Source organism: Phyllostomus discolor, chromosome 12 (assembly GCF_004126475.2).
Source record: "Phyllostomus discolor isolate MPI-MPIP mPhyDis1 chromosome 12, mPhyDis1.pri.v3, whole genome shotgun sequence".
In the NCBI taxonomy this organism is placed as follows: Eukaryota; Metazoa; Chordata; class Mammalia; order Chiroptera; family Phyllostomidae; genus Phyllostomus; species Phyllostomus discolor.
The window spans coordinates 1770199-1795768 of NC_040914.2; the positions used below are offsets into that span (position 1 = coordinate 1770199).

At 49.3% G+C, this 25570-nt stretch overlaps 4 protein-coding genes across 13 annotated transcripts; 1 reads left to right on the top strand and 3 right to left on the bottom strand.

Annotated features, from left to right (window-relative positions):
* Positions 1-494: 494 nt before the first annotated feature.
* On the bottom strand, positions 495-12800 carry PROSER3 (proline and serine rich 3). Of its 5 annotated transcripts, none has more exons than XM_028530400.2 (11): positions 12600-12797; positions 7363-7544; positions 6951-7153; positions 5388-5515; positions 5175-5281; positions 4438-4520; positions 4200-4336; positions 1999-2171; positions 1024-1888; positions 852-933; positions 495-691 (listed from the first exon to the last, which is right to left on the bottom strand). In XM_028530400.2, the coding sequence occupies exons 2-11, from the start codon at positions 7366-7368 to the stop codon at positions 589-591; spliced, it is 1887 nt and encodes a 628-aa protein (XP_028386201.1). In that variant the 5' UTR covers positions 7369-7544; positions 12600-12797; the 3' UTR covers positions 495-588. The 5 variants fall into 5 exon arrangements, with proteins under 5 accessions (XP_028386201.1, XP_028386202.1, XP_028386200.1 ...); XM_028530401.2 differs by having other exon boundaries at positions 5175-5284; positions 7448-7544; positions 12652-12796; XM_028530399.2 differs by having other exon boundaries at positions 5175-5284; positions 12652-12796.
* An 826-nt stretch (positions 12801-13626) lies between these two features.
* On the top strand, positions 13627-16271 carry HSPB6 (heat shock protein family B (small) member 6). The gene is made up of 3 exons (XM_028529855.2): positions 13627-14080; positions 15039-15161; positions 15273-16271. The coding sequence occupies exons 1-3, from the start codon at positions 13883-13885 to the stop codon at positions 15456-15458; spliced, it is 507 nt and encodes a 168-aa protein (XP_028385656.1). The 5' UTR covers positions 13627-13882; the 3' UTR covers positions 15459-16271.
* A 50-nt stretch (positions 16272-16321) lies between these two features.
* Positions 16322-23156, bottom strand: LIN37 (lin-37 DREAM MuvB core complex component). Of its 5 annotated transcripts, XM_036013326.1 has the most exons (10): positions 22945-23151; positions 21236-21340; positions 18440-18515; positions 18197-18247; positions 17849-17878; positions 17688-17773; positions 17436-17602; positions 16701-16841; positions 16539-16612; positions 16322-16455 (listed from the first exon to the last, which is right to left on the bottom strand). In XM_036013326.1, exons 1-10 carry the CDS (start codon positions 22976-22978, stop codon positions 16374-16376), a joined length of 846 nt encoding a protein of 281 aa, XP_035869219.1. In that variant the 5' UTR covers positions 22979-23151; the 3' UTR covers positions 16322-16373. The 5 variants fall into 5 exon arrangements, with proteins under 5 accessions (XP_035869219.1, XP_035869223.1, XP_035869220.1 ...); XM_036013330.1 differs by lacking the exon at positions 17436-17602 and having other exon boundaries at positions 17688-17748; positions 22945-23156; XM_036013327.1 differs by lacking the exon at positions 18197-18247 and having other exon boundaries at positions 22945-23152.
* Positions 23157-24182: 1026 nt separating this feature from the next.
* Positions 24183-25549, bottom strand: PSENEN (presenilin enhancer, gamma-secretase subunit). 2 transcript variants are annotated; one of them, XM_028529718.2, is made up of 4 exons: positions 25400-25549; positions 25126-25271; positions 24626-24730; positions 24183-24435 (listed from the first exon to the last, which is right to left on the bottom strand). In XM_028529718.2, exons 1-4 carry the CDS (start codon positions 25519-25521, stop codon positions 24296-24298), a joined length of 513 nt encoding a protein of 170 aa, XP_028385519.2. In that variant the 5' UTR covers positions 25522-25549; the 3' UTR covers positions 24183-24295. The 2 variants fall into 2 exon arrangements, with proteins under 2 accessions (XP_028385519.2, XP_035869227.1); XM_036013334.1 differs by having other exon boundaries at positions 25126-25238; positions 25400-25521.
* Between the last annotated feature and the right edge of the window lie 21 nt (positions 25550-25570).

Genomic DNA, 25570 nt, shown 5'->3' on the forward strand with positions numbered 1-25570 from the left:
GACAGGGTTATCCATTAAGCTACAACAGCACCTGGGAATGAGTGTAGATAGAGAAGTCAAGGCCAGAGCCCTGGACGCACTAAAGTGACAGACTGGTGATGCTAGAAGCAGGGGAAGGGAATGCTTCAAGGAGGGAGGACTCGATGACCAAATGCTGCAGCAGGCTCAAGCAGGGTGTGGATTGAGAAATAACCATTGTCTAGTACTCTGATAACCCCATTAATTTCAGGCCTGGAGGGCAGTTCCTTCTATCTCATGTGAGACAGGAAGATCCACTCCTGAGTTAAGGTGAGTCCCAGACTTGCCTGAAGTGTTGCCTGGAATCCCTCCCCTGCTTGCCCTCAAAGGGGATGAAACCAGAAAAGATTCTGCATCACAGGTCAGAAACCAGGGGGGTGGGGGAGGGGCAGGAAGGAGGTAAGAGGCAGGGGGAACCATTTCCCTAAAATAGCATGACTCAGCCTTTCTAGAACTCTTTTCTTAGGCACAACCAGTAAACTGGAAAAAATTTCATTGGGAAAAACAGAATTTGTACAATTCAAAATCTTCTGGTCTCAAATGAGGCCCCTTCCCTCTTCAGCAGCATCCTTAGGGACCTGAGGGTGGAGGGTGTCGTGACCTGGCTGGAGGAGACCAAGACCCTGGGTCTTCATTGTGATCCAGCAAGAGGGATAACTGAGCGTCCACTTCCCTGGAAAAAAAACAGGTAGTAGAGACTGAGGTACGTGCTCAGGATTGGGGTCTGGGACTGTGGACAGTTCTGAGAAAGGGGTTCAGAGAGGTGGGCACTCTATGGGGGGGGTCTCAGAAGATTCAGGGTTCCAGTGTTGTAAATCCTGGAGATAAGTCACCTTTTTTGCCGCTGCAGTTCCGCCCTCTGAACCCTTAGCACCTGCAGTATGGGGTCCTCCTGAAACTCGCTACTGTCGGAGTCTGGGGGGAAAAAGAGCGAGCTCCAGGGGGGTGTACCCATAATGTGCTGGACAGCCATCCGGATCCTAGCAGCCTTGCACATACACTCACCTTCAGCAGCCTGAAGAAGCCCAGCAGCCTGGGAGAGCATGTCCTCTGGCGGGGCATGTTCAGCTGCAGGCGAAGATGTGACCACAGCTTCTAGAGACCCAGCCTTGAACAGAGAGGGCAGGGACTTGACACTTGTGGAAGCCTCCTCAACTGAAGGGGGTGGGAACTTGGGCTGAGCCTGCCTGACTTCCTTGCAAAGCACTGACCCCGCTGCGGAGGGCATGACTTTGGCTTTCAGAAACTCAGCCTTAGATGAATCTGGCGGTATCTCTGCCAGTGGAAACCATGAATCAGATAGAGGGGGTTTAACCTTGGTTTGAGAGTGTGTGGTTTTGATTTTTGGAGATTCATCTAGGGATGGAGGCAGGCCCTTGAGGGGAGAGTGCGTGTCCTCCAGGCTTTCCGGAAATAGCCTAGCAGCCACTACCTGACCAAGAGGGCCTCTGAGCTGTGGACCAGGCCCTTGGTCAGCCACTGTGACCTGCCCAGCAGGTTCTTGGCAAGGGGTAGAACCCCTCTGAGGCTTGGGGCCCTGGTGCTTGGGCTGGGCAGGGCTGCATGGTTCAGGGTTGGGCAGGCCCTGGGGGTTGGTAAGGGGCATAGGAGTAGAGGCCCAGGGCAAGCCCCCAGAAGATATCCATGGACCAGTCTGTGGTGCCCAGAAAAACCCACTGGGGCTGGGGCCCCAAAAGATGTGTGGAGAGAACCCTGGGGCGATAGGAGGCCTCTCCACATAGAAGGCTTCACAGGCAGGACGAGGCCTGGCCACACTGTCCCAAAGTGGGATGCAGTTAGACTGTGTTCCCAGAGAACCAAGGGTCTCTGCAGGGGCAGGCGAAGTCTGCAGACAGGTGGGGACAGAGACCTAAAAGAGAGAACACATAGAGTGTCCTCAGTCCCGCTCAGAATTCCTCTTCCTCCAACTTCCCTTAGGATCCCTGTCGGCCCCTCAGGTGCCTCCCCTCCCCATCTCACCGGAGTGAGGGCGGAGGTCCCTGGCGGTACCCAGGTTCCATCACCCTGACCTCCTTGAGCCTGTTCAAGCTTCCGCCGCTGCCGCCACTGGTACAGAATGTCATCCTCTGGTTGCAGGGTTGCCTGGGAGGAGACCAGGGCTGGAGCAGGGATGGTGGCTGGTGCAGGAGTTGCTGTGGGGTAAGTAGAGTGAAGAGGGTAAGTAGAGCAAAGAGGGTAAGACAGGAACCTGATGACAGCCTGCACATATACCCTTCGACTATAACAGAAGGTTATTCAGATGGGATCTCCAGATAATGTCCCAACTCCTCTCTGGAGTGGGAAGTGGGGAAGGGGAAGGGTCAGAGAGCGGACTCATGGACTTCTCAACCTGTCATTATTCAATTCTTCCTTCATTAACAAGTGTTTATTGAGCTCTTACTATTGAGTCAGGCACTGTTCCAGCTCAATACAGCAGTGACTCACAGCAGGGCAACTGGCTGTCCTCAGTCCAGTGGGGCAAAACATTTTTCCCATCACCCAGAGCATCATTTCAACCGTGATGATCAATAGAGCTACTACTGTTTCTCAGAAGCCCTATCATTTGATGCTGCACAAAGAGGCAGAGGCATAGTCTCAGAATTCTCTCTTCTCCCCTCCCCTCTATATCCTCCCTGCCCCCAAAAGATGTGTGGAGTGAATCCTGTGAATCTACTTCCAAACCTGGTCACATCCCTCTACTTTGCTCTTCAGGCTCTGGCCCAAGCCAAACTACTGGCATCTCTCTGAGTATTGATAGCAGCCAGGGGTAGTTTGTTAACATTCAAGGAATATCATGTATCCTCCATACTTAGACCCTCCCATGGCTCCCTAGTACTAAGATAATGACCAACTGCCTTCCCAAGCCTGCTTGGCCTAGTGTAATCTGACCCCTGCCAATCTCTCCATCCTCATCCCACATGACTTTCACTTCTGGTTCTTGCCTTTTCTGGCTCATTGTCTGTACCTAGTTCCCTTCCACTTCAGGTTCTCTGTACATGCTAGAGGGCTCTTGTCACCACCATCATTCAGGTCTCCATTCAGATAGCATCTCTTCTGGGAAGGTCTTCTCTGATATCCCAACATCACAATCCTCTCCTGCATGGCCCTCATTTCTGTTTACATTTCACTTTGTTTGTGAGGTAATGTAGCTACTCTCTGTATTACACGAGATTACACTGTGCATAGTTGGTTCACTGTGGAATCTCCAAGCCTGCTCACAGGGCCTCACACACAATAGGAATTTAATGTTTGCTAGATGGATGAATAAATTAAATCTGCAATAAAACTCATGAAGTAGGTACTAGTTTTATCCTCATTTTACAGATGAGAAAACAGGCTCAGAAAGAAAAAGTTAATCAAAGGTGATGCTTAGGTGGAGGGAAGAATCAGACAGGCATTTTAGCTGGATCGCACAACATGCATGAACCTCTGTTTACTTGTGCTAGCCTGTTGCTATTCATGGGAGCCCCATGAGACATGGAGCACCTGTCCTGTGCTCCACTGCATCCCAGGACCTGGGTACCGAGTAAAAGTAACAACAATGATGGCAGTAATAGTAACGCAGGTTCTTAATCTCATCTCTGAAATCTTGGGAGCAGAAATTTGAGAGTTTAACAGTTAGCATGTTTTAGCAAAGTTGTATAGTATGAGAAATATAGGCAGGGGTCTGGTGCAGTATGCCTGACTCAAACCCATTGGTATTCAGTTGAACAATATGCAACTGCCAATATTCAACCATTTCTTACTTACAAAAGCAAAAATTTCATATGGTTCAATGTAATATATCCACAGCAAAAAGTATCAAGTCACCCTAAATGAGATATAGATAGATAGATAATTTCCTTTTTATTGGTAAGGTCAGATTTTGCTGTGAAATTGGGTATGGTGCAAAATTTGCAAAAAACATTCTGACTTTAGACCTCTGTGTTCAGAGAGGCAGATGGGATACAGAGAGCTTGTCATACTAATGATAGCTACTTATTAACAAAGTGGTGCTAAGACTGCATGGATTCACCAACTCATTTAATTTTCATAACACCCATAGCAGAGGAGTACTATTATCCTTGTTTTAAAGTTGGGAAAAGAAGAAAAGCCCAGACAGGCCCAAGGTCACATAGCTGGTCAGTGGCAGAGATGGAATTCACACCAACTGTCCTCCATCCTTGCTCTCCAGAACTCACCATGTGCCTTGGAGTCAGAGGTCTTGCTGGAGTCAGGGGTGAAGGTCTTGGAAGAGGAAGAAAGGCCATCAGACCTGATGGGGAATGAGGAACTGTTGGCATTGCTGAGGCTTCTGGAGGAGGAGACAGAGGCTTTGCTGTAGGAAAAAGGCAGAAGTGAGGCAACAGGGGTTTCAGAGGCAGTGGGTCAGGCCTGGAACTGTAGGAGTGGGAAGGATGATGGGGGCAGGGAAAGTACCTGTGTTTCAGCAGCTTGGCAGCTCTGCTTTGCAGGCTCAGCATCTCTAGGTCCAGAAGGGATGAGTTCCATGTGCTAAGGCTCTATGAGGTGAGAGGGTCAGAGGCCAGCTCCCATTCCAAATGCTGTTCAGAAAAGGGCTCCAGACAGAGGGCCTGGAGTACATATCTGCACTCCACCTGGTACCCTCACATGCTGGCTTAGAATCTGCTCCTTCTCAGGGAAAAGTGACCCAGTTTTCCTCTGTGGATCCATACCCCTTGATGAAGGCATTTTTGTAGAAGGGTGGACCCTACTTTCCTGACTAGACCTAGCTAATCACAACAATCTGTTCTCTGGTTCATGTTGATTTTGAGTGAATGAAAGTAAGCCCTGGGGCTATGGATGCAGCTATTGGAAAAGACCCCTCTTTCCAGTGGATTAAATAAGTTAGAAGCCTAGAGCCACTGGAGCCATTTAGCTACTTTGAGGGAAATCCTGCCTGAGACTGAGTCCAACAAAGAACAGAGCCACGGTAGTCAAGTTCCTCCCAATAGTGCTTAAACACCCGGATCCAGCCATGCCTGAAAACATCTGCTTTTGGATTTTCCTTATTGTGGTAGCAAACAAATCTTTTTTTGTTTGTTTATTTGGTTGGTTGGTTAAGCTTCCTTGAATTGGGAATTGATCCTAATTCTATACCAGGGCTGATGCTGTCAGTTCAAGTACACAGGGGAAGGAGTGGATGGGGATGTCACCTGCTTTATTTCTTGAAGAGGGACCAAAGCCTTAGCCTGTGATGCACTGGCCACCTTGGCAAGAGTCAGGACTGCTGTGTTGAATCTTCCTTCTGGTTTATTGGCTCCTGCTGAGAGGCCCCAGTTGATTTAGGAGGGCCAGGAGGAGTGGCTGCTGGGAGCATTGAACAGGAAAGGTTTTGGGCCAGCAGTGGACGGGGCTGAAGCAAGTACCTGTTGCAAGTTTACTGCTAGGATCTGGAGATTCAGGCTGCAGCCACCAAAAGTCAGCTGGGGTTGGACCTGTAGTCTGGCGTTCCTCTCTGCTTGTGGGCTGAGCCTGGCGGAACCGGTTTATGAACCTGAGGGCCTCAGAGAATGGGAGGTGGGTGAGGTGAGGAGAACCAAATCATCATCACAATAGCCAATGCTATTGAGCACCATGGTAGTGCCTAGTAGTTGTCCCTCAATATCTGCTCTCTTTTCTTATATAGTAATACAATATTATGTAAGACTAACACTAGGCACATAGCCTCTCTTCTAAAGATACATTTATCAGGTACCCTTGCAACTTTATGGCCATGTAACTAGGTTTTTGACTAACAGGGTATAAGGAGATGTGATTCTGAAAAATGGATGTTGTTGGCCATTTTGGTCCACGAAAGAAAGGGCAACAGCCTAGGGCTGGGAGGGCAACAAGATAGAAGTAAATTGTATCTCTGACCCCTCAACTAGGGGCTGCATATCAGCTCTGGTTACTTCTGCCTGGACTGTTAGGTGAGGGAAAAATAAATGCTATCTTGTTTAAGCCGCAATTAATTTGGGACTCTGTTATAGCAGCTGAACTAGTGTCCTATAAATCTAAGTGCTCACCATGGGACAGGCATTGCTGTAGAAGCTTTACAGACAGTTGACAGACCTAGACAGGACTAGGAGGAATGGAAAATCACCAGGCATAGTGTCCCAGGTTCGATTCCCAGCACGGGTACATTCCTGGCTTGCAGGCCATAACCCCCAGCAACCGCACATTGATGTTTCTCTCTCTTTCTCTCTCTGTCTCTCTCTCTCTCTTCCTCCCTCCCTCCCTTCCCTCTCTAAAAATAAATAAATAAAATCTTAAAAAAAAAAAAAAGAAAATCACCAGGCAGGAAACTACGCCATGGGGAACTGCAGCCTGGGAAACTGCCTGCCAACCCTACCCAGGATAAACAGATGCTCGCCTAGGATTGGGGACTGGGGTCAGCATATCCCACATAAAAGGATGCAGCTTTAACCTGAGGCTGACAAGATGTATCAAGAACAACAGTCAGCAGAAATGGCACCCAGCAACCAGCTGTAGCCAATCACACTCTGACACCCCAACCTGTTACCCTTCATGGGTTTTTGTGCTTAAAAACCCTGTCCTAAGAACAACCAATCGAGTCTTAACCTCCCTTGGTTGGCTCCACTTTCCCCTTTCTCCTTGCTAATAAACCCTGCTCTTTGGCTTGCTGCATCTGACTGGTTTCTTGAACGACTCTGACCTAGCAACAGTAACTCACTGAAAGCTTAAACAGCCCTGGAGGATATGTTATTCATATCCCCAATTTACCAATAAAAAAAAACTGAGGCCAAGCTCATACAGGAAGTAAGTGACAGAGCTGGGATTTGAACCCAGGCAACCTAGCTCCAAAGCTCTTAACACACATGAAATGTGGTCCTAAAAGTGCTACAAAACCAATGCTGGCTGTGGTGATTATTACAGATGCCTGTCTAACTCCCCAATCTTTCTTGCCCCTCAGGGCTGATGGTACTTACCTGGCCACCACAGAATCACCACTGTCAATTAGGGTGGGTGGTTGAGAGGCACCCATCTGTTCCTCAGTGGTGCTGGGTGGGGAAGGGGTCCCTGAGCTGGATGGCCAGGACTTCTCAAACAGCTCAGGGGAGTTGTGACCTCTGGCCAGAGCCTTGGGAACTTCTGGGATCCTGGATCTTTGGGACCTGGATGGGCTTAGGGTCTAAAATAGGGGAGGTGGGGAGAAGAAAAAGTGAGGCCTGGGGACCTCCCTATAGGAAAACAAACACACATGAAGTCTTAGTCCAGAGGGAAGGAAACACATCTCACAATGGTAACTACTCAAGAGTAGATGAGGTTGTGATGGTGGTAGAGGACTGGAAAAGGAAGGGACATGGGGAGGGAAAGAGGGGCTGTCTCTTAATCTCTTACCTGCATCTCTTATTACAGGTCTTCCCTCTAGTCATCACTCCCTTCCTACTGGGCTGGCAAACAGTGCTCTGTGAGGTGTCCTCACCTTGAGGTGCCAGGTCTGGCTTCAGGATGGCCAATAGCAGCTTCAACTTAGGGTAGTATCCCCAGAGGGGCTGTCTTGGGTGGAGAAAACTGGCAGGCTGCAAGGACAGAGTAGGGTTGGTAGGAAGAGCTTGGTCACTGCAGCTTGGGAGGAGTTGGGAGGGGAATGTAGGGTGGGAGGATGGGAAGAAGAGGGCAGAACAGACTACAATTCCCAAGGATTCCTGTAAGAGATGGACTATAATTCCCCTGGTGGAGTCTCAAAAGAGAAGAACCCAGAACTTCTGGACAAGACAGTGGCATAGGCAGACATGACTCGCCTCTCTCACAATAACAAAATTACAACTGAAATATAGAACAACCATCGCTCATAAGCAACAAAAATCGAATTGAATAGGAGTCTGACAACTACGAAATTAAAGAAACCACATCCATCAAGACTGGTAGGAGGAGTGCAGATGGAGAACAGGCTGGTCACTTACCCACATATGGTAGATAAAAATCCAGGAGGGATATCTTGGGAACCAGGAGTCACAGCCCTATACCAGGCCCCCCAGCCCAGGGTTCCAGTGCCAGGAAGATAAGTCCCCACAACTGGCTGCAAAAATCAGTGGGGACTGACTCGGTGGAAGAAACTGATGGATCCCCAAGCAATTCCTTTTAAAGAACCCACACACAGACTCACCCATGCAGAATCACTCCCTCTGGACTCTGGCAACAGGGTGGTGGCTTGAGAGACACCACTGGCGTGGAGGGGGAGGCTGAGGTGTCTGGTACGAAGAAGAGCAGAGCCCATTGTCCCTTTTCTGGGCCCTCCCCCAACAGAGTGGCAGACTGGTGCCTATCTAAGATTCCATCAACCTGGCTAACACGGTTTGATCTGCCTTGGAGATCTGCAGAGACTCTGCCATGCCCAACTCATGGGCCCCGCACAAGGTGCTTTTCCATATAAATGGTCTTGGCTCATGCTTTGCAACTTCCCTAAATCCTCTCAAACAAGCATCAGCTGGCCTCAGGGAGCCCCAGGCCCAGAACTAATAGCCTAGATTCACAAGTTGGCTTTCCCTGGAAATCTCCAAGCCCAGTACAAGTAGCAGCCATCTCAGTTGCTCTATAGCTCAGGCAGGGTGGCCCAGGCAAAACACAAGTGGGGGCTGATCTTGGACTGCACCATCTGGGAAACCCCAGGGGCCAGGGCACCCAGTGGACAGTATAGACTGCATCAGAGCACTACCACCCTACCCCTGCACAGCTGATCCTCCACGGAGGGTGGAGAGTAAATGGTCACAGCCAATACTGGCAGCTAACTGGCCTGGGTAAACCCCTTCCACTGATCTGCTGACAGCAACCAAGCCTCAACCACAAGAGGAGGGTGTACCCAGTTCACACAAAGGGTGAACCTTGAGTACCCAGCTTGGGTGAAAGGGGAGGCTGTGACCCACTGGACCCTATAGGACACCTAGTATATTAGGCCACAATACCAAGACACGGAGTCAAAGCAGCGCTACCTAATACATGTAAAAAAAAAAACAAAACACAGGGAGAGGCTGCCAAAACAAGGAGACAAAGGAACATGGCCCAAATGAAAGAACAGATCAAAACTCCAAAAAAAGAAGTAAATGAAATGGAGATAAGCATCAGATGCAGAGTGAAAAACACTGGTTATAAGGATGCTCAAGGAACTTAGTGAGGACCTCAACAGCAAAAAAAGATCCAGTCAGAAACAAAGGACACACTAATTCAAATAAAGAACAATTTACAGGGAATCAACAGTAGAGTGGATAAAGCTGAGAATCACATCGATGATTTGTAACATAAGGAAGCAAAAAAGAATCAATGAGAACAACAAGCAGAAAAAAAGAATCCACAAAAAATGAGGATAGTGTGAGAAGCCTGTGGGACAACTTTAAGCAATCCAACATTCTCTATGTAGAAGTGCCAGAAGGAAAAGAGAAAGATCAAGAAACTGGAAATCTATCTGAAAAAATAATGAAAGAAAACTTCCCTAATTGGTGAAGGAAACAGACATGAAAGTCCAGGAAGCACAGAGTCCCAAACAAGATGAACGCAAAGAAGTCCACTCTAAGACACAGCATAATTAAAATGCCAAAGGTTAGTCCTGGCTGGTGTAGCTCAGTGGATTGAGCACTGGTCTGCAAACCATAAGGGTGTCAGGTTCAATTCCCAGTCAGGGCACATGCCTGGGTTGCCTGCCAGGCCCCTGGTGGGGGGCGCAGAAGAAGCAACCACACATTGATGTTTCTCTCCCTCTCTTTCTCTCTCCCCTCTCTCTAAAAATAAATAAATAAAATATTTTAAAAAATAAAAAATCAAATGCCAAAGGTTAAAGATAAAGAGATGGCTGAGTGGGTGTGGGAGAATGGGTGAGAAGTGAGGGGATTAAAGAGTACAAATAGGTAGTTACAGAACAGCCATGGGGATGCAAAGTACTGCATAGGAAAGGGAGTAGGCAAAGAACTTACATACACGACCTGTGGACATGAACAAGGGTGGGAGGATTGCCTGAGGGGGTGGGGGGTGATGGATGGAGGGGAGCAAGGGGGGGGGGGGAATCAGGACAACTGTATTAGTATAATCAATAAAATAAAATTAAAAAAAGAGAGAGGACTTCCGGCCAAGATGGAGGCATAGGTAGACACACTGTGCCTCCTCACACAACCAAAAAAGGACAACAATTTAAAACAAAATAACCAGAACTAACAGAAAATTGAACTGTATGGAAGTCTGACAACCAAGGAGTTAAAATAGACACATTCAACCAGACAGGTAGGAGGGGCGGAGTCGGGAGGCCGGGCAGAGAGGGGTCATGGCAAAAAAACAAAACAAAACGGTGGCTTGTGCACCCCGGGTGCAGGGTGGCAGCCGGCAGACCCAGCAAGGCAGTGATTGTAGAGCGGGGCGCGGGGCGCAAGGCAGCTGACTGGGCGGTCCCACATTCATGTGCACAAAAACCAGCAAAACCGGGGAGTAAGCACAACCCAGGGTCCCACTGCCAGGAAATAAAGCCTCAAAACACCAATTGAAAACACCTCTGGGGGTTGAGATGCCAGGAGAGACTCCCAGCCTCATAGAAGAGTTCGTTGGAGAGACCCACAGGGTCCTAGAATGTACACAAGCCCATCCACACAGAAATCAGCACCAGAAGGGCCCAGTTTGCTTGGGGGAAGCAGTGGAAGGGACTGAAATCTGACAGAGAGTGGAGCAAGCACCATTGTTCCCTCTCAGACCCCTCCTCAACATAACAGCATCACAACCCAGAGACTGGGTTGCCCCACCTGGTGAACACCTAAGACTCTGCCCCTCATACATAACAGGCGCAACAAGATAAAAAAAATGGCCCAAACAGAAGAACAGATCAAAGCTCCAGAAAAAATACAACTAAGCAACAAAGAGATAGTCGCTTAGTATCAGATGCACAGTTCAAAGCACTGGTGATCAGGATGCTCACTGAATTGGCTGAATTTGGTCGCAAATTAGATGAAAAAATGAAGGCTATGTTAAGTGAAATAAAGGAAAATGCACAGGGAACCAATAGCGATGGGAAGAAAACTGGGACTCCAGTCAATGGACTGGATCAGAAGGAAGAAAGAAGTAACCAAACAGAAAAGAATGAAGAACAAGAATTCAAAAAAATAAGCAGAGGCTTAGGAACCTCCAGGACATCTTTAAACATTCCAACATCTGAATCATAGGGGTACCAAAAGGGGAAGAGGAAGAGCAACAAGTGGAAAAGTTATTTAAATAAATAATAAAGGAGAACTCCCCCATTCTGGCGAAGGAAATAGGCTTCCAGGAAGTCCAGGAAGCTCAGAGAGTGCCAAAGAAGTTGGACCCAAGGAGGAACACACAAAGGCACATCATAATTACATTACCCAAGATTAAAATGAAGGAGAGAATCCTAGAAGCAGCAAGAGATAAAGAGACAGTAACCTACAAAGGAGTTCCCACCAGACTGTCAGCTGATTTCTCAAAGGACACCTTGCAGGCAAGAAGGGGCTGGAAAGAACTATTCCAAGTCATGAAAGGCAAGGACCTCCATCCAAGATTTCTCTACCCAGCAAAGCTTTTATTTAGAATGGAAGGGCAAATAAAGTGCTTCCCAGATAAGGTCAAGTTCAAGGAGTTCATCATCACCAAGCCCTTATTATATGAAATGTTAAAGGGAATGATCTAAAAAAAAGATTAAAAAAAACATGTATAATAAAATGACAGCAAATTCACACTTACTAACAACCACACCTAAAACAAAAACAAAAACAAACTAAGCAAACAACTAGAACCAGGACAGAACCACAGAAATAGAGATCACATGGAGGGTTATCAACAGGGGAGTGTGAGGAGGAGAGAGGGGAAAAGGTACAGAGAATAAGTAGCATGGATGGCAGGTAGAAAATAGACAGGGGAGGGCAAGAATAGTATAGGAAATGTAGAAGCTAAAGAACATATGGCACATGGATGTGAACTAAAGGGGGGAATGTGGGTGGGAGAGGGTGTGCAGGGTGTGGGGAACGAAGGGGGAAAATGGGACAACTGTAATAGCGTAATCAATAAAATATATTTTAAAAAAGAGAGAACCCAGAAACTGCTAACCAGTGGTACTCAACACTAGGCCCAGTCTAACTTTCTTTTTAAAATACAGCAGTTGTCTTTTGAAAATACAGATGTGTGGTCCTCACCACATACCAAAAGAATAAGAATTATCTGGAAGTGGGAGCTAGGAATCTATCTTTTTCTCAGCATCCCAGGTGATTTTTGAGGTGGAGCTTGAGTTAAGAACCACTGCTAAGCCCAATCATTGTACATTTCCCGTAAGTCCTTAGGACACTAAGGAGATAAGGGTACATGGACTACAATCCCCATCAGTCGCTGGGCTCGGCCTAGGCAGGAAGGGCAAAAAACAAAACAAAAGAAGACACTCATGGGAGTCTGGGGGCAATTTCAAAATTAAGAAACTTATTTCCCAAGATGCCCCCTAACCATTTTAGGAAAAAAAAAAAAAAAACGGTCCGTGGGGCAATTAAGAGAGCGGAACGTCAGACGCTATGGGATCCTCGGCTTGGAAGTTGCAGTTCTAAGCGATTGAGGAGACTCCAGACCCCAGCAAATTTGAGTCTAGGCTGTATGGCTCTCACCCTCGGTTTTCCCCAAGCCTCCTGAGGTCCCCGGAAGAGAGATTCGTCTCACCAGCGGTTCATCCTGTAGCTACCTCAGCAATTTCGCCTGCTCCTCTCCTTCACCTGATTGACTCTGCACGCCTCTTTGTTGCTTAGCAATGCCCTATCAGTCCCGCCCCTCCCCAGAAGTGCCCGCGCGGGAAGATAGCAGCCTCCAAAGCGACCAATGATAGAGAAGAAAATAAAAGTAATGGAATGTGACCAAAGCGGGGTGTCTCACTACTGGCTGTAACGGAGGCCTGACTGAGAGAGCGTGTTTGATTGGAGAACCACAGTGTGCAGGAGTAATTGGCAAGCCTGTGGACCCATGGAAAGTACGCGAAACTGGGCTCAAGGTTAGGAAGGGGCTCTAAAGTACACTCGCTTCCATGCAGTCTTGTCTTCCAACCACGCCCCCTCTTGCTGCAGGAATGTGGTCCAGACTCCATTCCAACAACCCTTTTTCTCGTTGCAGGGGCAATCAGGGAGACTGTCCCCTTTCTAAAGGGTGGCCCTCCAAAAGTAGGACCTGCAGGCCTGTGCTGCACAGTTACCTAACTACTGTTGTCTTGCTGCAGGAGCAGCTGGTTGCGCCAAGTGCCAAGCCTGGGCTTCTGGCCAGGTGGCTGGATCAAAACGAGCTATTTCGGGCCAGGCGCGCGGCCCCCGGGGGGCCAGCCTGGGCTGTTCTTGCCCACGCCCCCTGGCCTCTGCTCACCTGGCAGACCCGGCCATCCTGCGCATCAGAGGCTGAGTCAGAGGCACAAAATTAGGCCCGGCTTGCCGGGGGGCTGGGCTGAGATGGGAATAGGGTCTGTCCTGTATCCTCCCGACAGTTTGGCTGGTCCACTGCATTCCCTATACCCAGGATTCTGCTCTTAAGACTGCCATCTGCGTCATCTCCAGAACTGCCTGCGAGGCGGGGGTGGAGTAAAGGACTGGGAACTCTGCGGAGGGCTTCTTAGGCCCTAGGTCTCAAATGCCGAGCTGTACTCGCCACTCTAGCAAGGCTCCGCCTCTCCAACCTCAGTTTCCCCCTCGGGAAACTAGAGAATCTTGATACCTCTGTGGCATCCAGCAGGAGCTTAATAAATGGCCAAGTCATTGTTGGCTTTCTAAAAAAGGCTCTGTTAGTGTCTGGGTCTGGCCGCAGTCCGAATGTCCCGGGGCGGCCCGCTGGGGGGCGGACACACAGCGTACTATAAAGCAGCGGCAGCGCAGGCTGGGACACTACGAAGACTAGGCGGTAGAGGAGAAGAAGGATGGAGATCCCAGTCCCCGTGCAGCCGTCTTGGCTGCGCCGCGCCTCGGCCCCGTTGCCCGGGCTTTCGGCGACCGGGCGTCTTTTTGACCAGCGCTTCGGCGAGGGGCTGCTGGAGGCCGAGCTTGCTTCCCTGTGTCCCGCCGCGCTGGCACCCTACTACCTGCGCGCACCCAGCGTGGCGCTTCCGGCCGCCCAGGTTGCCTGGCTTGGGGAGGGGCTGTAATCCAACTACTTCCAAGGCTCGGGGCTTTGTCACCCCGGGAGTTGGGGGGGGGGGGGGTGGTCAGGGAATGGACAGTCCTTTGACTTTGAGCGGGGTGAAGAGTCCTGCCACTCAGAGGGGCTTCCGGAGTTCCCCAAGTACGGAATCTCTGAGGCTGGATTACTGAAGTGGGTCGGAGGTGCCCGTCTATCTGAGGAGGGTCTCAGTTCTAAGGGAACTGATAGGGTGAGGTGGTCACTCTGTCTTGTTGACTCTGAAGGAGGCTGTAGACCCAGGAAATGCCATGGGCGGAGGGATGGAGCCCAGTTATTCTGATGGGCTGGAGGACTTCTCAGTGACTCCTGCGGGGAGAGGATGTTTTGTTATTCTTGGGAAAGAGAGTTTGGAGACTGGGATGACCCTATATATCCTGGAGAGGCAGAGGGGACGAAGGGTCCCGTGACTTGAGAAAGGGGGGCCCGGACAATCTGAGAAGTGGGGGAGGAGTACTGATTAACTGCTGAGGACACAAGTGGTCCCGTGACACTAGTGGGAGGTTAGAAAGAGGACTCTGGAGACTGGAGAAGAGGCAACCTGGCAATTTCTGGCGGTAGGAACAGGGTGTTTGTGGCAGCAAGGGCCCTGGGGGCTCTGAAAGAAAAGGGGCTGGGGAGTGAGTGTTCAGGAGGAAATGTTGACTATGGGGTCGTTGACACTGGGGGAGGTAGGGCGGGCCTCACTCTGTGAGGGTGGAGGTCCCTCACTTGGCAAGGGAAGGTGGCTTCATCACTCTGGGTGAGAGGGGGGCTAGTCGGGAAGAAAAGGTCATCAGTAGGAAAGGGGCTTCCCACTTTCGGAGGCCAGGGTCAGCTACGATATTAGAACCAACCCGGGAGAGCTTTGCTGGGGCCTGGGAGCCCCGCCCCGCCCAATGACTATTGGCTGTGCGCAGGTGCCGACTGACCCTGGGCATTTTTCCGTGCTGCTGGATGTGAAACACTTCTCGCCAGAGGAAATCTCCGTCAAGGTGGTTGGTGAACATGTGGAGGTGCACGCCCGCCATGAGGAGCGACCGGTGAGCCGGCTGGTGGTGCAGACACAGAATCCTGAGGAGTTCCTCTGGCCTAAGGGAGGGGGACAGTGATACAGAAGGGTAGGCTACTCTATCTAGCCTCTCTCCTTCCAGGATGAACACGGATACGTCTCTCGCGAGTTCCACCGTCGCTACCGTTTGCCACCTGGCGTGGACCCTGCCGCAGTGACGTCAGCGTTGTCCCCTGAGGGTGTCCTTTCCATCCAGGCCTCACCTGTGCCCGCTCAGGCCCCACTGCCACCACCAGCTCCTGCCAATTTGGGATCTGGGCACGCGTGAACCCTGGTAGCTGCCACAGGCCCCTTCTTTTAAAGCCAAACTGACTCCACCCAGCCAGATATCCCAAGCATGCCAAGATCCGCACCTCCCCTCCCAAAACCAGGATCCAGTCCAGACCCCTCCAACCTAGACTCAGGCCTGATAACCTAGACCTTTTCCACTGGCACTCCTGCTCATACACCATCCATTTTCAAACCCCAACACCTTCCTAGTTTCCAGACCCTATAAGCACAACCCCTCAGCCTAGTCTCCTATTTACAAACTCCCTCTTTGGCAGATAAACCCACTCAAAACTCCCTATTTCCTCCTGTCTCCCTATGAAAATATCTCCACTGTGACACCAGATTATGATATAGATAGCTCTGTCCCAAACCTAAACCAGTTAAGTGTAATCCACCTCTGGGCAATGTCCCAGACTGTACAGACTTTCCACACTGGACCACCCACCCAGGCCTGGTCTTCCCCTAATTAATCTCAACCAGCCACCTTCAGACTCTTGAATCCCTTTTCTGATCCTCACCCTTGGACACCTATTCTAGGCCAACCAGTACCCTCAACCTCAAAATGTAGATACCCTGCCCATCTCCCCAGACTCTGCACACTGTCCTAACTCCCATCTCCAACTTTACCCAGGACCCCATCTCCAATCACAGGCAATCCACTTTCCAGACCCTTCCCCTTACTCTCCAAGACCCAGCCCAGAGGCCACTTGCTTTTATTCTCCACAATCTTTCTCCCTCTTTTAATTCCCTTCTGTCCCACCCGCTCACTCCTACCTAGCTCCACTCCCCCAATAAACATGCTAGAGCTATGCCAACTGCTTTGTATCTGGGCCTGGAAGGATGGGCTGGAACAATCTGAGGCCAGTGTGAAGAGGGGAAATGTTTATTGGGGTGGGACTGGAGCAGGAGAACATCACTGTCGCTCATACATCTCCCGTAGGATCTTCATGCTTTCTGAGTAACGAAGCTGATTCCGATGAGATGCCTCCTTCCACCTGCAGTGGGGGTGGGGAAGCAGAGGGAGGACTCAGCAGTTGGGGCAAAAGCCATAGAGGGGCAGCAGGTTGAGGTTGCTCACCTCTGGCGGATGCGTTTCCAGCGCTGCATGTTGCGGTAGATGAGTGTGGAGGGTGAAGGCTCAGGCTCAGAGGGCTGTGTAGACAGAAAGGCCAGGCTGGGTGGCCATGCCCAAGTCCTACAACATAAGTTCCATAGCCCTGGGCAAGCCTTGCAGACCTACCTCATCATCAGGGGTACCATGGATCTCCGGCTGCAGTGGGGATGGAATTCGGGATCTGCAGGCATCTCCAGGTAGCCCAGGGGCTGTAGGAGGAGGCAGCTTGTACACGTCACAACTCTTGCTGTTGGTGACCTCTGAACCCTGGGGACACAAGAGCACCATACCAGGCCCAAAAATGTCAGAGAAGAGGGCCAGGGATAAACATTTTACCCCTTCCACCTTTGCTAGTGACAATAAACATGAGGGTCTCACCAGGGACCTGTACTTCTGAAGGATGGGGACCTTACCCAGCTTGGGGGTCAGGTCTGCCCCAGGAATCCCTGCCTTCTGTGCAGCTCAGGGACCCCCACCAACCCCTATTTAACCAGTTCAGACTCCCATCTATGACTGCCAAGCCCAGGGGTTTCCCATCTGCTCTTTTAGATCAGGTGGCTACACCTGTTTATACTAAGGATCCCTCTCTGTTCCCCCAGCTATTGGGGATCCTCATCTTGGAGGTCAGACTTATCTGCCCAGGGGAACTCTGTCCCTTCTTTGTCCCAGACCACATAGCTATGTCTGTCTGCTCTACAGAGGTCCCTCCATACCCCTAGCCTAAGGGTTCATATCTGTGTCTCACTGGATCCAGGAAACGTTTAAGAGACACACAAACCTGTGCCTGTCTATCCCACTGGCTTGTGACTACCCACTCACTCCCTCCCTGGCTGTTGGGCAGAGGCCTACCACCCATCCCACCTCTTCATCCTCAGGCAGTGGGGGCAGCGGTGAGCTGGGTGAGCGTTCACGCTCACGCACTGAGGGGCTGTTGCGCATCCAGGCACGGCAGATTGGGTACAGCGGTGTGTTCTCACTGAATTGAGCCAAGTCCACACTCCGGTCAAACAGCTTAATCACATACGTGTCTAGAGTGGTAGGAATGGGAGGTATGTGAACATGCTCACATAGCCCCCTATCACTGATCACCCTCTAGGGCCACCACCTACTCACTGGATCGTTGTGGCCCTCCTTCAGCCAGTCCATCATCCATCTCCCTCCTCTTCTTTCTCCGCTGGTGAGGGAAGCGGGCGGATGGCCTGTGTGAGTTGGGAGAACATCAGAACCAGGGCTAGGGACCTCTTGTCACCTGGCTGGGACCCCTGCTACCTTACCGTTTGCCAGTGACTGCAATGGAGCAATCCCTGTGGGGAGAGACAGGACATTAGCAGGCTGACCCTTGAACAAATGGTTGCTCAAAACCCCCAAAGGACACCCTAGCAATACTGAGATCAAGCCTGAGGTGCTCACATGGACCCCACTAACTCTGTAGGCCTTGTGTCCCATCCACATCCCTGGGGCTCTAGAAGCCAACTATGAGGGGACCTAACTTTCTGCTGCCACAGGGTCTTTGTGCACAGAGTGGTTAGGACTGTGGTGGAGGGGACACAGTAGTCAGGGCTTGGATGAGGAAAGTCACTCACCACAAACCCTCAGATACTGATCCCATCAACAAAACTTACTTGCTGTGGGTATCTGAGGGGGTCTTCCCGGCTTCCTCATCCAGACGCTCCCTGGTAGCAGAAGAGAACTGTGGGCTCAGGGTTCCAAAGGCCCAGAGTAGGAAGGCAATGAGTGGCTTCTCCATTAGGCCCCTTCTTCCCTAAGCCAGGTTCTGGGGTCCCACCCAGATCCACTCAAGACCCGAGGGCCCAAACTACCAGGTTCCCAACCCCCTATGACTCCAAGCTGGCTCAGAATCCAACCTGTCCATGTGACTCTTCTCCAGGAGACACTGCAGAACAGCATCCAGTTGGTTTCGAGCCTTAGCCATCTCCAACTCTGGAGAAGAGAGTACCAAGCAGGAATCAGTTTGAGGCTCAAGGCAGGTGGTCAGCCAACTGGGCTGGAGAAGGGCATGTGTACCAATCCTATGGCCAGGCCCAGGTGTGCTGAGAAGGTGAGGTAAGCTGACTACTGAAGCAATGAGCAAGAGCTCTCTCTGGGTTCCAGCGCTGTATCGAGTAAGTCACCTTACCTCACTGAACCTGTTACCTCATCTTGAAAATGGGTCTCCAAGTGATACCTATCTGCTAGGACTATTCTGAGGTTGTTGGTTTTTTTTTAAGTATATTTTATTGATTATGCTATTACAGTTATCCCATTTTTTCCCTCACCTTTCTCCCTCCTCCCTGCACCGCACCCTCACCCTCCAGCATCATGTACAGTTCATGTCCATGTGTCGTACATATAAGTTCTTTGGCTTCTCCATTTCCCATACTATTCTTAACCTCCCCCTGACTATTTTGTGCCTACCTATTCTACTTCTTATTCCCTGTACCTTTTCCTCCCATTGCCACCCTACCCCCCACTGATAAGCCTCCATGTGATCTCCATTTCTGTGAATCTGTTCCTGTTCTAGTTTGCTTAGTTTTTGTTTTTTTATGTTCAGTTGATGATAGTTGTGGGTTTGTTGTCATTTTACTATTCATACTTTTTGATCTTCTATTTCTTAGGTAAGTCCTTTTAACATTTCAAATAAGGGCTTGGTGGTGGTGAACTCCTTTAAGTTTACCTTATGTGGGAAGCACTTTACCTACTCTTCCATTCTAAACAAAAGCTTTGCTGGACAGCATAATCTTGGATGAAGGTCCTTGCCTTTCATGACTTCCAATACTTCTATCCAGCCCCTTCTTGCCTGTAAGGTTTCTTTCAAGAAATTAACTGATAGCCTTATGGGAACTCCTTTGTAGGTAACCATCTCCTTCTTGCTGCTTTTAAGATCCCCTCCTTATCTTTGATCTTCCATAACTTAATTATGATGTACCTTGGTGTGCTCCTCCTTGGGTCCTATTTCTTTGGGATTCTCTGGGCTTCTTGGAAGTCTATTTCATTTGCCAGATTGGGGAAGTTCTCCTTCATTATTTGTTCAAATAAGTTTTCAATATCTTGCTCTTCCTTTTCTCCTTCTGGCACTCCCATAATTCAGATGTTGGAACATTTAAAGTTGTCCCAGAGGTTCCTTAGACTCTTCTCATTTTTTTTACATTCTTGTTTCTTCATTCTGCTCGTTGGATGCTTACTTTTTTGCTTTTGTTCCAAATTGTTGATCTGAGTTCTGGTTTCCTTCTCTTCACTGTTGGTTCCCTGTGTATTTTCCTTTATTTCACTTTGTATAGCCTTCATTTCTTCCTTCATTTTGCAACCAAGTTCAATCAATTCTGTGAGCATCCTGATTACCAGTGTTTTGAACTCTGTATCAGATAGGTTGGCTATCTCCTCATTGCTTAGTTCTTTTTCTGGAATTTTGACCTGTTCTTTCATTTGAGCCATATTTCTTGTCTCAGTGCACCTGTTACATGTAAGGGACAGAGCCTTAGGTATTGCCAGGGTGGGGTAACCCACTTGGCTGCATTGTGGTGCTGTATGTGAGGGAGAGGTCAGAGAAGGAACAATGCTGCTTGTTCTGCTCTCATCCCACCTTCTGTCACTTCCCTTATTTCCCACAAGCAGTTTGTCCCTTTAAGTGCTATTTGGCAGGTGGGTGGGTTTGTGCCCATTTTGGGACCCTGTGAGTCTCTCCAATGAACTCTCCTGTGAGGCTGAGAGTTTCTCCCACTGCCACAATCCCCACAGATCTTTTCCACAACCTGTGGTCTTGAGTCTAGTTTCCCGTGCTGAAACCCAGGATTTCCCATTCCTTCTCACTCCCCTGCTTTCCCCCAGGCTTGTCTGTGGGCAAATGTGAGATCGCCGGTGTGATCCGCCAGCCACTGCCTTACCCACCCAGTCCTCCAGCTGCTGCCTTGCTGTGTCTTTTCCACCCCACTGCCTGTTTCCGCCCCTCCTACCATCTGGTTGAATGTTTTTCCAACTCCTTGGTTGTTGGACTTCTGTGCAAATGTTTTTCTGGTAGTTCTGGTTGTTCTTTGTTTTTAAATTGGTTGTTTTCCTTCTTTTGGTCATGCGAGGAAACAAAGTGTTTCTGCCTACACGTCCATCTTGGTTCCTGTTCTAAGGTTTAAATAAACCTATGTTGTATACGAATCTCTTAGCATAATGCAATAAGTAACATGTACAGAGTGCTTATGTGCCAAGCATTGTTCCAAGCATATCACACATATTAACCCATTGAATTCTCACATTAACCCTGGCAGGTACATATGATTTTTATCCCCATTTTACAGATCATGAAATGGAGGCACAGAGATGTTAGTTAGCTGCCCAAAGTTACACAGCTAGGAAATTGCAGGACTAAGGATTTGCACCCAGGCTATCTAGCTCCACAGCTAAAGTTGTAAGGCAGGGACTCAAAGTGGGTGCAGATATACTCTGTTTGGCTGATGCAGTGGCGCTATTTTAAATCAGAATTAAATTTGAATGGCCTGACATTTAATTGGGAGATTTCACCCAAAATACCCATTTTGCCCCCTGCTCCAAGAAATGATATCTGGGCCCAACTTCCTGCATGTCACGGGCCCTGCCTGGTCCTGTCAGCCTGTGTGTTTGACTCCTTTCATCACAGAACTTAAGGAGGTAATGATGTTCTATTATCCTCTCACCCAGTGAGGTGTTCACTCTCCTCTTCCAACTTGTAGGTGCTCTGGCCCAGTGCTCAGAGCCTGGAAGGACTTTTGAGGATATGCTTTGGCTACCCCTGGGACTTTCTGAGGAGACCAGGAGATACAGAGATTTCCAACATCACTCAGAGGAGATACAGGGTAGGGATGTAGTTGGGAGCCGCTGAGATTCTAGTGAAAAGTGTTGGGCAGAAGCTATGGTATGGATTATGCCTACATCTTTTTTGCTGGCCCCGGTTTCTCTTCTGAACTTCAGATCTTGGGATCCCATGAACTCCTGGACACCTCCCCCTGGATATCACCCAGGGTCCTTCCACCTCCTGAGTTCCACACTGGCCTTAGTGTTTCTCTAAACTCACCCTTTTTCCCAAGCCCCCATTTAAGGGGTAGCCCTGCTGTCCCCAGTCTTTTCCTGGGCTTCACATGGACACCTCTCTCCCTCCTCCATCCCAAACCACAAACCCCTGCCCACTTAGCCTCCCAAGTTTCTCTCCCACCTATCCCAAACCTAACCTGCCCACGCTGGTCCTTTTTCTCATTCCCCTGGGCTCCCAACCTCAGTCTCCCCTTCTGATCCACCCTCCACAAGATGGCCAAGGATCTCTTCCTAAAACCAATCCTGACTCTTGATCCTCCCTTTAGAACTCTCCACAACTCTGCAGTGTTCCCAGTACAGAGACTGAGCTCTTCAGCCTGGTGTTCACAGGCCTCCATGACCCTACCTACCCCTTCCCACAGGATCATTGTAGTCAAGCCCCCTATACTTTTCCACCCACGATATTTTTGACATGTAAGGAGTATCTTTATTAATGTACTCCTCAGTTTAAAACCTTCCTTTGGTTCCCCATTTCCCTCAGAGCAAAAGCTAATGTCCTAACCTTAGTCCACAAGATCTATTCCCCTCCCCTCCTCTCTTTCCCCCATCTCCTCATACTCTCTACATCTGTCCCAGCCACACTGGCCTCCATGCTGGCCCTTGAACAGGCCAGTCAAGGCTTCCTTCTGCCTCAGGGTTTTTTCAAAACTATTTCCTTTGTTTGATTCTTTGTTCCCTCACAAATCCTCATGGCTCTCTCCCGCATCTTGCCTCACTCCTGATAGCCTCTTCTGTTTCATTTTATTACTACTTATACCATATAACATCCTACATTGTTTTACTTTTATATTTTGTCTGAATTCTGTGCCTTTCCCACCACCACTAACATGCCAGTCCTGGGTTCCCATAAAGTCGGCCCCATCCCAAAATGACTTCCTCTTTCCTCATCATGACTTCGGTTTCCTCATCGACCATATTGCCGACTTTTCGAATTACCGGGATACAGTGACTGCGAAGATTAAAAGCTTCCCTGTACTTCAGGCGGTCAGTACAATGCTTGACTCATGGCCACTGCTGCAAATGGAAAAACTGGGGCACAGCCAAGAAGAGTCCTCAGGATCACACAGCTCGGGATCCCCATGTCTTACCACACCATTCTGCTTGAGCCACTACCAATCTCAAAGGTATTTCAAGCACAAACCAGGAATGTATGCAGGTGGCAAGGAATCGCTTGATGCCTGACACAGCGATAGTGAGAAGCGCTGTAGGGAGACGTCAGGTTGTCTGCCTAATTGCGATAATCCTGTCTATCGGGACTCCCATACCCTGATCAGTTCCGTGCTCCTTTACAGGCCCCTGATGTCTGGGTCCTCACCTGATTTCTCCACTTTCACCTTCACCGGAAACATGGTTTGTGTCTGGGGTCTCGCTAGCTGGGTCGGAGGAGCCCCCAAAATCCTAGGGTCGCAAGTCAAGGCCACAAGCTGACGGTGAGCGGTCAAATATAAGCTTCGTGTTCGGTAGGTCCTCCGCCCTGGGCAACCTGTAGCTCCCCTCGGTGGGCAACCCCTCAGCAGTCGCTTGTTCCCATTAGTCAGTGTAACTGTCGATCTCATACTCTGACCAATTGACAGCTAGCACCATCGGCTCTCCGTCCTAAGTCACACCTTCCTGGGAATCCATTTCCGGAAACAAACTAACGACACCTCGGAGCGCTTTCCGGGAGGCGTAGTTTTTTAGCTCGGGAGATTGAGCGCCTGCGTCGCGCGAGGCATGGTGGGAGATACAGGATTGAGGCACCGAGCTTTTCGGAACATGTAGTGTTAGTACCTTTGAGTAACACCCACTTAGGTATTAACTGGGCTAATTTAACCGTGGGAGTCCCTCTTGGTCCAAACTGGAAGACAAGCCTGGAATTGGGTTTCGTTCCCTCTTAGCACTCGTTAGGTGCTAGCTACCCATTAATCTCCTGTCAAGCACAACCTCATTCACTTAGCAGATATTTATCAGTGTCCAAGTCAACCTTATAGGTACTGGAGACAATCAGTGTACAAAACAAACAAATATATTTGCCCTAATAGAGTTTATATTTTAGAGGATGGGAGATAAACAATAAACAAGTAAAACATTTTAGATGAAATGTAGTAGGGAAAGAATATAGCCTGAAGGAACATACTGAGTACCAAGGTAAGGATTGAAATTTTAAATAGGATGGTCAAGGAAATGTTCTCTAATAAAGCAGACATCTTCTTCAGAAAATGGTAAATTTCAATTTACTACATATGCCTTGACTACATATGAACCATGGTCCACATTTCAGATGAGAATACTGATGTCAAATGGGAAAGTACTGTTTTCTAACTGACAAGAATACCAGTACAGGATAGCAGCCCCTAGTAATAGAAACATTATTCCTTTCTTGGTTCTGCATCTATAAAATAAGCTTCTGGCAAAGAACAAATCCTATTTCAGAGGGTTATGAGTAGTATTCAGTGAGAAAATGCCCATAATGTGTGAAACACTAAGCCTGAAAAAAGTAAGCATTCAATGAATGTTTAAAAATATTAATAATCATTTTCTGTTTCAATGTCCAAAACATCCCAGGAGTCAACATAGAGAATTAGGGTTATTTATTGGGGGGTGTCAACAGAGAAAATAGGAGATGGGAATAAGAGGAGCCCATCTTGGGAGAATGATCAGGTCTCAGGCCTGGGCAAAAGAAGTTGTCAGGGGGTACCCAGGGGTATGGTGAAGGAGAGGTAGTCCCCAAGGGCGCCCCAACGGGAACGGTAGATCTGGAAGATGGTGATCCAGGTGGTGAGTATAATTACCCAAAAGAGGAAGCCCACAGCTGAGCGCCAGACATCTGTAAGGGGTAATAAGAGTGGGGAAAGTTGGCTTCACATGCTTTCTGGTCACCCCCAGACCAGCTCTCTCTTCTCTTCTACAGAGCCCCAGAATTCTGGAACTTCCATCATCACCCCCCACCAAAGTTCCAGGTTTCCGCCCCCCCCCCCCACCCCCACGGTCTTCTTTCAACCATGCCCTGGACTCACAGCCTTTTATTTGGCTCTGCTCTGTGTACGCCGGTACAAGGAAGGCCTCTCGGAAAAACCAGAAGATGTTGACCAACCAGAGAAAAGGCAGGAAAGCAAACCCACCTGCAGAGAAAAAAAACAAACTGGGACATAAGGCAATGAGTATCCTCCCTAATACCCATCTAGAGGACTTATTTGGAAGGTCCTCTCCCACACCCAAGTTCAAACTGAGATCTCTGCTATTAGGGTCTCAGGTATTGGGGCTCCTCCATAGGATCCAGGAATCTGATTCCTCAGCCCTCTCTTTCTCAGGACCCAGGAGTCCAGTCCCCAAATCCCCTCCTCTCTTGAGACCAAGAAGTTGAGACCCAGCCTCCTTCTTCCTCGGGACCCAGGCCTTTCCCTCAGACCCAGGAATCCTCGTCCTCAGCCGCTTCATCCGTCTTAGATCCAAGAATCCAGGCCCAGAGACCCTATTCCCAACCCCTCTCCTGGGATCCTGGGAGACTGGTCCTTACCCAGGTAGTACTTCCGGCACAAATTCAACTTCTCCTCGTTGGACACCCGCTCCAAGTTCATAGTTGCGCTGGGACCGGGTCGTCCCTGAGGGGACAAGACCCGAGCCTTGACACTACAAATGCAAGGATCGCAAAAATCCACGCCCCTTAAACAAAACAAACAAATTGAAGTGTAGGTTTGCTAAAAGTGCGGCACCCTCGCCCCCACCAGCAAGCTGAATGGGTTGAGGGCTCTTTATGTTTATTGGGATTCATCAAAAGACCCCCATCTCACCTGGCGTGTTTACTTCCTCCGGGTTGGATGTCTTTGCTACTTTCAACTACCGACGTTTGCGTGTGATGCCCCAAGTATCTCTGGAGTTCGTAGTCTTTTTTGATAGGCAGCGCTGCACGCATGCGCTTTCAGGGAATTCCTGTTGGTGAGTCTGCGGAGAGCGCAGGCCTT